General features: G+C 36.5%; 1 protein-coding gene across 1 annotated transcript in view; it reads right to left on the reverse strand.

Moving 5' to 3' along the window:
• The window catches only part of KLHL6 (kelch like family member 6), a 219,812-nt gene that overhangs the window by 25,983 nt on the left and 179,260 nt on the right, over window positions 1-14,569 (reverse strand). The window contains exons 4-5 of the mRNA XM_053709877.1: window positions 12,283-12,520; window positions 9,085-9,287 (exon numbers count right to left, since the gene is read on the reverse strand). Of these exons, the coding sequence (XP_053565852.1) occupies window positions 9,085-9,287; window positions 12,283-12,520 (441 nt within the window). The remainder of the gene's footprint in view (window positions 1-9,084; window positions 9,288-12,282; window positions 12,521-14,569) is intronic.

Consider the following 14,569-nt stretch of genomic DNA (forward strand, 5'->3'; position numbering starts at 1 on the left):
GCTTGTATGTAAGTGTGTGTATGCATGCCTGTTTGAGTCTGCTTGTATGTAAGTGTGTGTATGCATGCCTGTGTGAGTCTGCTTGTATGTAAGTGTGTGTTTGTGACACTATGGGACCTATCTATCAAGCTCTGAAAGGAGCTTGACGACCCGTGTTTCTGGCGAGTCTTCAGACTCGCCAGAAACAGCAGTTATGAAGCAGCGGTCACAAAGACTTCACTGTATTATTTAACCCTTAGCAATTCTTAGATGTCAGCAGTAGTTATCCTCATTAAAGGACATTAAACCCAAATCTAGTCTTTCATGATTCAGAAAGATCATACAATTTGAAATAACTTTCCAAATTACTTCTATTATCAGTTTTGCTTCATTCTCTTGGTATCTTTTGTTGACAAAGGAGCAATATACTACTGGGAGCTACCTAAATACATGAGCCAATGGCAAGAGGCATATATGTGCAGCTACCAATCAGTAGCTAGATCCCAACACCTGAACATACCTAGATAGTTCTTTTGGTATCCTTTATTGAAAAGCATAAGCACAATTTATGAGTTTAATGTCCCTTTGGTATGAGTGTAGAGCCTCAAATTGACAATTTATGTTTGCTTTCTATTTATAATATAAACAGGGTAAGGGGAAACTGGACAAGAAGGGCAGTATAAAAAATGTATTTATTCAGCAGCTGCTGAAGGCATTATTGATAAAAAAAGAACTACAATATCTAGATGTTAAACACCCCACAATAGCAATACTCTATCTATTACCTAAGATCCATAAAAATCAGGAATGCCCACCGGGAAGACCTATTGTCTCTGGTATTGGGTCATTGACTGAAAAAGCCAGTAGATATGTAGACGCAAGACTTATGTATATAGTGGATGCTTTGCCCTCCCATACTAGAGACACGATGCACATACTGAATAAAATTAATACATTAACTGTAAGACCACAGTCAATTCTGGTAATGTGTGACGTGGAGTCTCTATATACAAGCATAGATAAAAATTGGGGGTGCACAGCAGTGTCCCATTTCCTGTCCAAAAACAAAGATCTCACAGATGAAACCAAACAATTCATCATCAATTTGTTGGAGTTTGTGTTAGAACACAACTATTTTGTTTTTGATGGGAAGTTTTATTTACAGTTGTGTGGAACGGCGATGGGGACATCATGCGCCCCCACATATGCTAATATATACCTGGGCTGGTGGGAGGAAACTGTAGTATTCCACAACAATCTTCTACAGTTTACCAAGTATATCACCCACTGGTCCAGGTATATAGATGATATCTTGTTTGTATGGGAGGGCACAATAGAATTACTTAATGAATTCATCTCTACCCTTAATGATAATCAGACAAAACACTGCATTGTCTTTTCTCTGTTTTTGCATTTAGTCTGTGTATTAGGTTCAGGTGCAACGCAGTCGCCATCTACTTTTATATATCTCCTTCACTGTACTATTTAACCCTTAGCAATTCTTAGATGTCAGCAGTAGTTATCCTCATTAAAGGACATTAAACCCAAATTTAGTCTTTCATGATTCAGATAGATCATACAATTTGAAATAACTTTCCAAATTACTTCTATTATCAGTTTTGCTTCATTCTCTTGGTATCTTTTGTTGATGAAGGAGCAATATACTACTGGGAGCTACCTAAATACATGAGCCAATGGCAAGAGGCATATATGTGCAGCTACCAATCAGTAGCTAGCTCCCAACACCTGAACATACCTAGATAGTTCTTTTGGTATCCTTTATTGAAAAGCATAAGCACAATTTATGAGTTCAATGTCCCTTTGGTATGAGTGTAGAGCCTCAAATTGACAATTTATGTTTGCTTTCTATTTATAATATAAACAGGGTAAGGGGAAACTGGACAAGAAGGGCAGTATAAAAAATTGATCTATTCAGCAGCTGCTGAAGGCATTATTGATAAAAAAAGAACTACAATATCTAGATGGAAAACACCCCACAATAGAAATACTATATCTATTACCTAAGATCCATAAAAATCAGGAATGCCCACCTGGAAGACCTATTGTCTCTGGTATTGGGTCATTGACTGAAAAAGACAGTAGATATGTAGACGCAAGACTTAGGTATATAGTGGATGCTTTGCCCTCCCATACTAGAGACACAATGCACATACTGAATAAAATTAATACATTAACTGTAAGACCACAGTCAATTCTGGTAACGTGTGATGTGGAGTCTCTATATACAAGCATAGATAAAAATTGGGGGTGCACAGCAGTGTCCCATTTCCTGTCCAAAAACAAAGATCTCACAGATGAATCCAAACAATTCATCATCAATTTGTTGGAGTTTGTGTTAGAACACAACTATTTTGTTTTTGATGGAAAGTTTTATTTACAGTTGTGTGGAACGGCGATGGGGACATCATGCGCCCCCACATATGCTAATATATACCTGGGCTGATGGGAGGAAACTGTAGTATTCCACAACAATCTTCTACAGTTTACCAAGTATATCACCCACTGGTCCAGGTATATAGATGATATCTTGTTTGTATGGGAGGGCACAATAGAATTACTTAATGAATTAATCTCTATCCTTAATGATAACCCTTTTGGACTGTATTTGACCATGACATATGATGATCAAAAGGTAGAATTCCTAGATCTAACCATTAAAAAGTTGAATAATGGTCTAGAGACGGAAACCTTTAGAATGCCAACGGCTACAAATAATATCCTCAATGCGAATAGTTTCCATCACCCTAATACAATTAGGAGTTTACCTATTGGGGAGTATTTGAGGATCCGTAGAAATTCTTCCTCACTAGAATCTTTCCAAAAGGCAGCTAATGAATTAAGAGATAGGTTGCTTTTGAGGGGTTATTCTAGAAAGTCTCTAAAGAGAGCCTATCAGAAAGCACTGTATAGAAACAGACAGGAACTTTTAAGACCCAAAAAAACAGAGGAAAACTCTAATCCCATAAGATTCATCTCTACATATTGTAGTCAAAGCCAACAGGTGTCTAATATATTATCAAGACACTGGCACATCCTACAACTGGATGAACAATTAAATTCCATTATCCCACAAACACCAATGTGTACCTACAGACGTGCTAGTAATCTAAGTGATTAACTAACATCTAGCCATTTTGATAGAAATGCCAAAAAAGCCCCAATTTATAAGGGCTCTATAGCATGTGGCAACTGCAAAAACTGTATATACATGGTTAAAAAGAAATCAATGATGGACAGATTCAATAGAAAATGGACCATTCAGAACCATATTACTTGCAAAACATCAAATGTAATCTATTGTCTATCTTGCAGCTGCAATTGTTTTTATGTAGGCATGACTACTAGACAAATGGGGGTTAGAATAACTGAACACCTCAGTAATATTAGGAATGCAGCAAAGGATGTCGAAAAGGGTAAACAAATTACCAGCGTTGCCAGGCATTTTTTACATCATCATAAAGGGAAAACTAATACTTTTCAATGCTGGGGACTGGAAACAATACGCCCAGGCATTCGCGGTAGGGATATGGAACACATTTTGTTAAAGAAAGAAGCAAGATGGATATTTAATTTAAATACTGTCATGCCTAATGGCATGAATAAGAACAACAATTTTTGGGCATTCCTATGATAATTTTATTATATTATTCAATTCTATTCCTTGAAATATAATGACACACCTTTGGGTGGCCTCTAAGAATACCGACCTCTAACGTGCACCCAGAAATTTTCCTTAGAAGTTATTATGATGTGCACAACGGATTATTCCACACTTTAATTACATAATATATAACATGCAATAAAATATGACTGTAAGGATACTTTAAAGGCAAGGTGACAGATGCAAGACTACTTAAATGTCAATGCTAACATCTTATTTTTTAGCTTGATTTTCATTTTTTGTCTTGCAATATGTGGCAATAAAATATCTAGGTATTTTCATGCCCTCAATAGCCTCATACATAAGATAGCCTTAACATAAGGGTTTATATGACTATTATCATCGCCAACATTATACATATTGTGAACAATGTTTTTTAACATCGTGGAATATCACTATGTAGGTTAGATCTGACAAGCATAGCCTTGCACTCTAGCTATTTAGTTGCTTTATGTATAAATGTTTTTTCTTGTAAGCTACTATATAGAACGATGTAGTAAAACCCATGTTATAGAAATAAGTAAGGGCTCATTACTCTTACATTATGTATACATCAGTTTAATGTCTAACGTGGGAAATCATTGGAGCAATCATTAGGAATATTTCTAATATTTAGCAAATGTTACACTATATAATCAGTAAGTTATAGGCATAATGTGTATATAAATATAATATACCGTAGCGCTTAACACTTTCTGAAAGATAGATGCTTGCTTATGGAATAATAAATATGGGTGCACGTAGAATCGGCAGATTAATAGAGTGATTTCAGCTAAGTTATTACAATACGTTTGTAAACACAATGATCGTAGTTACATTCACTAAGAACAGCTAACGATCAGTGATTGGACAAACAGTTGGTTACTTGCAGCCAATTGGAAACCGAGTTTTATCTACCAGCATGTTTATACAAGATCGCGTGTGATTCGCCAGGAGATGGGCGTGTACTAAACACGCGTTATGATTGGATAGATCACTCACAAAATAGGTATTTAAGGAACTGTTAGCGAGACACTCGTCTTGTCAATTCTATCTTGCACATTAAGAAAGGCCGCTACTCGGCCGAAACGCGTTTGTGCGCAGCATGCAGCATGCTAGTTTGAATGGTGTTTGTTTTTAATTGTCTTTATCTTTTGATACTCCGCTTAACAAGTAAATCTTCTGCAAGGGACTTGTACACAGTATTGAAGCCATCCCTGTCACCTGAAGCCAGCGTATCCAGTTACTGGCCAGGAATACAGGGGGGTGGCTGAATTTGTGTTCATTGTCTCGGTACATTGCAGTTGGCAATTTATATGTGTGTGTGTGGAGCACAATGGTAATGTAATAGGGAGTTATCCCAGTTGTAATTTCATATACTTTTTAATAGTGGTTTAATAAATAATAAGTTTTAACTTATCTATCTTCTCAACTATTAGTTGAATTTGTATCAACACATTTACTATAATTATAGGAATGAGTGCTAATTAACCCCTTCTTGTCCAGTTTCCCCTTACCCTGTTTATATTATTGCTTTCTATTTATACAAAGGTTTATTTTGTAAAGTAAAACACATTTTAAAGGCTTACATTTTGACATGAATATTTTGGATTTACAGAGCTACATATAATATGCGTGGCATTTAAAAAATGGAAATAATAAAATTTTTAGGCATATATTTTGCCATGCAAGACAGGAAAGGCACACTCGCACAGCTCATACTATGTAAGTCTAGGTGGAGGATGGGCATCTGACTGGCCGTAATACCCACCTGCATTTAGATGAAAACAGTAGAGGAAGACAAATCATATTTTATAGCAACCATGTGATTGCTAAAATATATCTGCAAATAGCTTTTTAAGGAGAAGAAGGGGTGCTTCTGTAATACAATACAACAATGCTTAAAATGCATTGCAGAAAATACTCCTTTATATGCACTAACATACATTCCTAGGACTGCCACCTTTTTTTGGAAAATAAATACTAGCCATGCTAATTAGCATCATAAGTTTGCATAAATAATTATACAGCAAAATGCAGAAACTAAAGCTCATAAGACTGATTTCATATGATCATTTATTTTACACTGAATTCTAGAACACTTAGAAGAAGTTTCATCATCATCATATGATCTTTATTTCTAGATTTATTCTTCATTATCTACATTGAGTCTTGAAAATACTGTCCATGTTGTTAAAATATTGGCTGGGTGGCAACCCTATACATTTCCAATGTGAAAAAAAATACTTTCAGTAACACACTTTTTGGAGAGACAGATAGCAATTAGTAGTCTTGTTTACCTCCTTTTGCAGTTTCTTCCAAGGTTGTTAGTAACTGATTGTCATGAATCTCATGAAAGAAACATATTTTTTGTTTCATTAACCTTTTAGTAGTAAGTTGTGATCAACTGAAAGGCAAATAGGTTTAAAATTAAAGATACAGTGGGACCTCGGTTAACGAACGACTCGGTAAACGAAATTTCGGTTTACGAATGAAAATTCTGAGAAAAAAATGCCTCGGTTTACGAATTTTTTTCACAATACGAACAAATTAATTGGTTTTCAATGCATTCCTATGGGAAACCGTGTTTCGGTTTACGAATTTTTTTCGCAATACAAAACAAGTGTCCCGGTTTTGGAGCCATTTGCAGCAAGTTGCTGAGCCTTTTGGAGCCATTTGCAGCAAGTTGGAGCCATTTGCAGCAAGTTGTGGAGCCTTTTGGATCCATTTGGAGCCTTTTGGAGCCTTTTGCAGCAGGTTTTGGAGCCTTTTTTCTCACCTCCGGAACGCATTAATTGGTTTTCAATGCATTCCTATGGGAAACCGTGTTTCGGTTTACGAATTTTTCGCAATACGAAACGTCCCGGAGAACGCATTAAATTCGTAAACCGAGGTCCCACTGTATGATAAATATCTATATGCAAAAATCCACATACAGCAGCACTTTGTAATAAAAGGACCTTTAGTCACAGCAGGGTCACATAGATGTGCAACGTTTCGGGTATCTATGTGACCCTGCTGTGAATAGAGGTCCTTTTATTACAAAGTGCTGCTGTCTGTGGATTTATGGTTGAAGGCTGAACAGCTTCCTTGGCAAGCGTGCACTACACTGGAGGTGCTGTGCTTCATTGGTATTGTATACTAAGATCTATATGCAATAATAACATAAATCTGAGTCTAGTGAAGCAGAAACATTAAACAACATTTTTTTACTTATAAACAGGTGGAAGGATATTATTTACATTTTCACTAAACTAAGATTTTTGTTCCTCATGACATATTTTCCGTAGTATTCATATTGCAACAATAAATTTACATATCCATTTGTAATTACTATAACCACCAATTGAACAGGAAACATATTTTATGTAAACAACACGTTTTAACAGGTGAAATAAATCTAAAATAAAGCCTATGCTGCTAAAAAGAAGGAAATACTCTAACCAAATATACCACATAAATCAACGTAATGGAAAACAAAACAAAAAATAAGTATTTGCATTGTTTAAGATGTCCCACATACCAAACCTGTCCCTACAGTGTCACACACTTATGTGTATGCAAGTGATTATTTACAGAAGCATCTGTCTATATCTGTATTTTCAGCCACCCTGTTTGCACTGTGTCTTACACATAAAACATGTCTGCAGGTTGATAGCCACACAATGAGATCTGTCTACATGCTCTGAGTATAGATTCACCTTGTATGACATATCCTGTGATATGTTTGTTCTTGTAAATAGAAAATAACAGACAGTTGCTAGATAACAAATGCAAACAATTACAAATGTGTTTTTTTTTTTTATTTTCTTTCCAACTGAAATGTTTCGAACAACATATATATAGAAAACCATATTCATTCTTATATAGGATTCACTCCATGCAGAATTGTAAATCTTATCTCCAAGGGATGATTGAATGTTGGCTTAATGGTTCATGAAATCTCCAGTAATTTAACGTGTTTACTTTTTACCATCAGGACCTTAACAAACATCAGAGGGGGGTTAAAGGAGCTTTGGCATGGGGTATTTGTGCCTGAGACTAATTAGGAAAATATGAATTTTAAGATAGTTTGGTACCAGGCCAACCGTAAAATTGGACTAAGTGGGACCACCACACTCAGGTGCCATTTGACCACGGAGGAATATAGAGAGCATATTCTGTCTAATAGTGAGATTAGTCTCATATTGGGACCACACAAAGGGTATCAACATGATCTTGTGTGTAATATAATTTTTTGTAACTTAAATCTTTGTGACTGATGACTATGGTTTGTTTAGGCCAGTGGTTTCCAACGTGGGTGGTACTGCCTGGGGGGGATATTACTGAGGGGGGAACTGATGGCATGAGAGATGGAAGGAGGCACCCTGACTACCACAGGGGCACTAGTAGATAAGGAGTGGAGGAGGATGCTAGTGGGTTCCCTCAAGCTCAATAATCATAATTATTGTGCGTTAGTCTAGATGTCTCAAGCAAAACTAATTTCTTGCTTTGTATTTGAACTTTTAGCGCTCTATAATGTTGGATTAGAGACAGGAAACTATTTTTACAACAAAGAGAGCTTTTCTGGATTTTTCTATTTGGAAACTATGTAATCTAAGGTGAGAACAGAGATGATTTGACTGTCTTTTTGTGATTAAATGTTGCTAAAACCTCCTGTGTATATACTATGGGGCAGATTTATCAAGTGCCTGGCAGACATGATCCGCTATATATCTTATCTCTTTTTCTATTGACAGTTAGGAACACATATAAATGATTATCTGCACTAATCAAGCAATTGCTGTATAGAAAATTACAGGGTCAATGTTTAGAATCCTGCAGGATCCATTCCAAACACAATTTCATTTTTATTTGAGAAAAAAAAGCACACAGAATAAATAATGTAAGCACATATAGTTGTTTTTGTTCATTTACAGAATTAAGCATTGTATGGGGAATATGGTTTTGAATTTATTGTCACCTTAAGAGTGAAATAGATATTTTTGGAACACACAACTCAAGAGCACTGGATACAAAAATGGCTATTTACTTAAAGGGCCACTAAACCCAAAATCTTTCTTTCATGATTCATATAGAGAATACAAATTTAAACAACATTACAATTTACTTCTATTATTTATTTTGCTTCATTTTTTAGATATCCTTAGTTGAAGAAAAAGCAATGCACATGGGTGAGCCAATCACACGAGGCTTCTATGTGCAGCAACCAATCAGCAGCTACTGAGCATATCTAGATATGCTTTTCAGCAAAGAATATCAAGAGAAAAAAACAAATTAGATAATAGAAGTAAATTAGAAAGATGTTTAAAATTGCATTATCTTCCTAAATCATGAAAGAAAAAATGTGGGTTTCATGTCTCTTTAATTATGGAAATGTCATAAAATTCCAAAACTTGATGAATAAAAACAATTAACAGAATTTCAAAAGGTGTTTTGCATACCTCTGTCCAGCAGTTGTGAAAAGGGTCATAAGCTTCCACACTATAAATTCTTTGGTTGCCATCAAACCCCCCTATTGCATATACTTTTCCACAGAGGGCAGCCATCTTGTGCCTCCATCTTCCCACATTCAAAAATTCAATTTGTATCCACTTATTGATAGCAGAGTTATATTTCCAAACATCTTGCTGTGTTTCTTTCCCTCCTACATTAAGAAAAGTGAGAAATATTTTATAGAGTTTTATAGAATTGTAGAGGTAAATCTTTCTCCAATACTGTCTGTTTACCTTCATATATTCTATATCAATTATTGTTAATTTCCATATATAGCTAATAGTTAAACAGCAAATGCTAATATAGGCATTGTTCTACAGGGATCATGCATCTGCTCTTAGATATTGCATGGGCATATTCTGACTAGGACACAACTGTGGTTCCAGGATCCATGCACCTTTTTTATTCTCTCACTAGTTCATGTTGTTGGTGTAATGTGAGCTGCAGGGGCCATATATATTATTTGTGGTGTCAACTGCATATATAGAGAAAAGAAATGGGATGTATAATATCTGTGGCAGCAGGGAATAATGCACACCTTATAAATATTTCTTCCCAAGGAAACAGTTAGGAGAGATACATATATACAGGTTGTAGGTGGCTCAATAGATGCTAATTCCCACTGTTAAGAGAATATTACGGTAATAATAAAAAGGATGTATATTCATATAAAATATAATCAGATAATGACTGATCTATAACTAATAATGCGTTCAAACACTCAATAAAATTAAATACATAAGTTTTATTAATCTGGTATAAACAGTAAAATTGAATATATAAGACACCGGTGTCAGCATAAAATATGTCCTAAAATGTCAGTTGATAACATGTGTAAAACTACAGACATACAATCTGGTAAATACCTTTATAGATCCATGCCTGTACAATGAATATTGCCTAAGTGGATAGCTTAATAAACTATTACAATATAATAAATGCTGAAGACATATACGTCTAAAACCTGCATACAAAGTGACTAATAGTTTACACGTTGCTAATGGTTACTATGTAACTAGTGATCATAGAATGTTCAGATGTATATAAATTGGATGCCAATGTCTTTGGAAGCAAAAAGTCTACAACTTTGTGATTATTATCCGTGTGCAATTGCAAAGTGTGGTGCTCTTATGCACAAGCTTCAGCAGCTAATGCCCAATAAAAGTACCTGAATATCTTTGTCTTCGGTCGTTCCGTTTCTTTAAGAGTACTCACAGTGCACTGTGGTTTATCAGGACTCCGATCCTGAAGAAGATAGTCAGTACTGACCTTAATAGTGTGATTTGTCCATCTTTCCTGAGTTAAAGGTGTGTTGAAATAGGGATCTTATTTAGTCAGCCACCAATTGTGCAAGTTCTCCCACTTAAGAAGATGAGAGAGGCCTGTAATTTTCATCATAGGTATACCTCAACTATGAGAGACAAAATGTGGAAACAAATCCAGACAATCACATTGTCTGATTTGGAAATAATTTATTTGCAAATTACGGTGGAAAATAAGTATTTGGTCAATATTAAAAGTTCATCTCAATACTTTGTTATATATCCTTTTTTGGCAATTGGTCAAACGTTTTCTGTAAGTCTTCACAAGGTGGTCACACGCTGTTGCTGGTATGTTGGCCCATTCCTGCATGCAGATCTCCTCTAGAGTAGTGATGTTTTGGGGCTGTCGCTGGGCAACACGGACTTTCAACTCCCTCCAAAGGTTTTCTATGGGGTTGAGAATTGGAGACTGGCTAGGCCACTCCAGGACCTTGAAATGCTTCTTACGAAGCCACTCCTTCATTGCCTGGGTGGTGTGTTTGGGATCATTGTCATGCTGAAATACCCAGCCACATTTCAACTTCAATGCCCTTGCTGATGGAAGGAGGTTTGCACTCAAAATCTCACGATACATGGCCCCATTCATTCTTTCATGTACACAGATCAGTCGTCCTGTTCCCTTTGCAGAGAAACAGCCCCAAAGCATGATGTTGCCACCCCCATGCTTCACAGTAGGTATGGTGTTCTTTGGTTGCAACTCAGCATTCTCTCTCCTCCAAACACGACGAGTTGTGTTTCTACCAAACAGTTCTACTTTGGTTTCATCTGACCATATGACATTCTCCCAATCCACTTCTGGATCATCCAAATGCTCTCTAGCATACTTCAGACGGGCCCGGATATGTACTGGCTTAAGCAGGGGGACACGTCTGGCACTGCAGGATCTGAGTCCCTGGCGTCGTAGTGTGTTACTGATGGTAGCCTTTGTTATGTTGGTCCCAGCTCTCTGCAGGTCATTCACTAGGTCCCCCTGTGTGGTTCTGGGATGTTTGCTCACCATTCTTGTGATCATTTTGACCCCACGGGGTAAGATCTTGCGTAGAGCCCCAGATCAAAGGAGATTATCAGTGGTCTTGTATGTCTTCCATTTTCTAATTATTGCTCCCACAGTTGATTTCTTCACACCAAGCTGCTTGACTATTGCAGATTCAGTCTTCCCAGCCTGGTGCAGGTCTACAATTTTGTTTCTGGTGTCCTTCGGCAGCTCTTTGGTCTTCACCATAGTGGAGTTTGGAGTGTGACTATTTGAGATTGTGGACAGGTGTCTTTTATACTGATAACAAGTTCAAACAGGTGCCATTAATACAGGTAATGAGTGGAGGACAGAGGAGCCTCTTAAAGAAGAAGATACAGGTCTGTGAGAGCCAGAAATCTTGCTTACGCTGTCGGCATTTATCATTGCACAAGCAGTTCTTGTGAACTGCTTGTGCAATGCTGCCCCCTGCAGATTCGCATCCAATCAACCGCTAGCAGGGGGTGTCAATCAGCCCGATTGTATAGGATCAGGCAGATTGATGTCCGCAGCCTTATAGCATGCAGACAAGTTATGAAGCAGCGGTCTTTAGACCGCTGCTTCATAACTGCTGTTTCCGGCGAGCCTGAAGGCTCGCGCGGAAACAGGGGCTTCAAGCCCCATATGTTTCTATTTTAGGTGAGTAAAGAAATGCCCTTGATGATGGAGAAGGTAAAAATGTTTTCTGTATCAGACCCAGTATTTTATAGTTCTATAACTGTCTCTCAGTGTACCTTTAGTCACGCTTGACTCTTCCTTCAACATATTAACAGCCTCAAGGTAAAAATGCTCTGTTTTCAGTTTTTACACACCTGATATGTATACCTCATTTTTAAAGGTTGTGCAGGCAAATTCCACCCATTTTTTGTTTTCACTTTCATTTTCTTGTTCTGAAACAGGCAGTTTTGCAACTTCTAAGCGGCTTCTTCTTAAAGGATCAAGACAGGTAACTTCAGTAACAAACTTTTCATCTTTTGTGCAGCCACCAATTATCATGAAAACCTCAGACTGGAATTCATGTAGGCGTGGCTTTGTCCTTTCCGATATTATCTAGAACATAAAACCATCAGACATGAAACAAAGAAAGGTTAATGACGGAAGGGATTTGTCATAGCAACATTATTTAATACCATAAATGACAATGTCACATATTTCTGAGGGAATTTGCAACTTCTTGTTTAAATAGTCAGAAATAAAAATATGTAGATGGCGCTTTAAGCTATGGTAGAGATTGGATATTAATATTTATATCATAAATTAAAACAGATTTTAATAATCTTTACTACTAAATTAATTTTAAACGATTCGCTTAAAAATGAGAATTCAAAGCAATTTTATTAAGGTTCATATAATCTTAAAATTGATACAGACACAACTTCAAAGAATTCTAAAAAATCTAATTATATTTCATCACACCTCATTCATAACTCTCATTCATTCAAAAATTCAAATACTTATTTAAAACAATTACTTCCAATTCTTGATTTTATACAGAGACCCTTTTTTCAAATCAATAAAATAGATAAATAAATAAATCAATAAAATGTCTTTTGAAGCAGCACTGTCTGGTATTACAGCTTGCAGCTTGTAGTTCCCCGGGAGTCCTCGCGCTGCTAGCAAAGCGCCTGACGTCACCGGTTACGATCAGCTGTGAAAAATCCCCTTTTCACTATTTATCACCTCTGTCTTTTGGATTCCATTTTTTCGCCTTCCTCCTCTGACTCCTCTATTTGTCTTTTTCCAGCCCTTGCTCCCTTCACCTCTTTTTCTTGTCCCTTTACATTTCTTAAGGATGGTCCTTCTCTTGGGGGGCTCTGTCCTAAAAAAGTCAATTCTTCCTTGGATAATTGTATCTGCTTTTCATTTTCCAATGGTGCAAATTTATTTTGGACTGGAATTGTCCATTGTTTATTTTCCCACCTTCTATCCTCTCTGTCATTATATTGATGGTTCCTATCCTGATAGACATCCTCTCTATCATTTCTTCTGAAATAACCTATATTTCTTTCATTCCCATTCCTTCTAGAATTTCCTCCATTTCTATTATAGTAACTATTTGATTCCCAATTCCCATTATAATTGTACCTTCTATTATTTTGATAGTGGCCCCTTTCTTGATAAAATCCCCTATTTTGTTTATAACCTCTATCTTGATTAAAATATCCTCTATTCCTACTACCATTATAATGGTTCTGATAGTTCCCCTGCCATTCTTCCCTTTGATTATAAAATCTATTTTGAGGTTGATACCCTCTATCATTTCTTTCCTGACTTCTATTCTCCCCCTTGTGTAAGTCAGAGGTATTTATTTTATTTGTTTCTACATCCTCAATTGTTGTGTTGGAGGCTTCCTTGTATCTCTTTCAAATTTTTTGTACTTTACTATTAAAATTTCTTTCTTAGCGTTTTCTAATCTCTCAATTACTGCTTTTTGTTTATTGTTAGATTTTTATTAGAGGTTTTTATTAGAGGTTCCTATGTATTATATAGTGTTTAAATTAAAGGTTATAAATCAAATATATATGTATGTGTGAAAGAGTTGGTTAGAATTGATAATTTTGTACGTTATACTACAGAAGTTAAAAGACCCTTCATTTAAAGACCCTGTTTTAAGAATAATATTGAGAGTAATAATGGAACAAAGATGATTTGAATACTGAAATAAATATGGAGGATAAGAAGAACATGAGGTTTCCACCAAATGGTATCGTATAGATACAACGAGAGAGGAAGCAGAGAATTCCAAATTACCTACCGGAAGTTGTATGTGTACTTAAGGCACAGGTGAGCAGGACACAGTATCTTGAGAAAGCCCCGTTTGAAAGGGGTGAAACGCGTAGAAGTACTGTGGATTGACATAGAACCTACACCTGGTGACATTGAAAGATTTAAGCCCGGACGATTTTCCACTCTGCGTACGAAGTACTAAAGTGCAGAGAGTGAACAGAGGGCGGTCAAGGAGAAACAAGTCTAATTGATATTACTTGCGCAAGTATTCAACTTTTCCTACAGGAGATCACAGCTGATCGTAACCGGTGACGTCAGGCGCTTTGCTAGCAGCGCGAGGACTCCCGGGGAACTACAAGCTGCAAGCTGTAA

The sequence above is a fragment of the Bombina bombina genome, chromosome 4, assembly GCF_027579735.1.
Source record: "Bombina bombina isolate aBomBom1 chromosome 4, aBomBom1.pri, whole genome shotgun sequence".
NCBI classification, from domain to species: domain Eukaryota; kingdom Metazoa; phylum Chordata; class Amphibia; order Anura; family Bombinatoridae; genus Bombina; species Bombina bombina.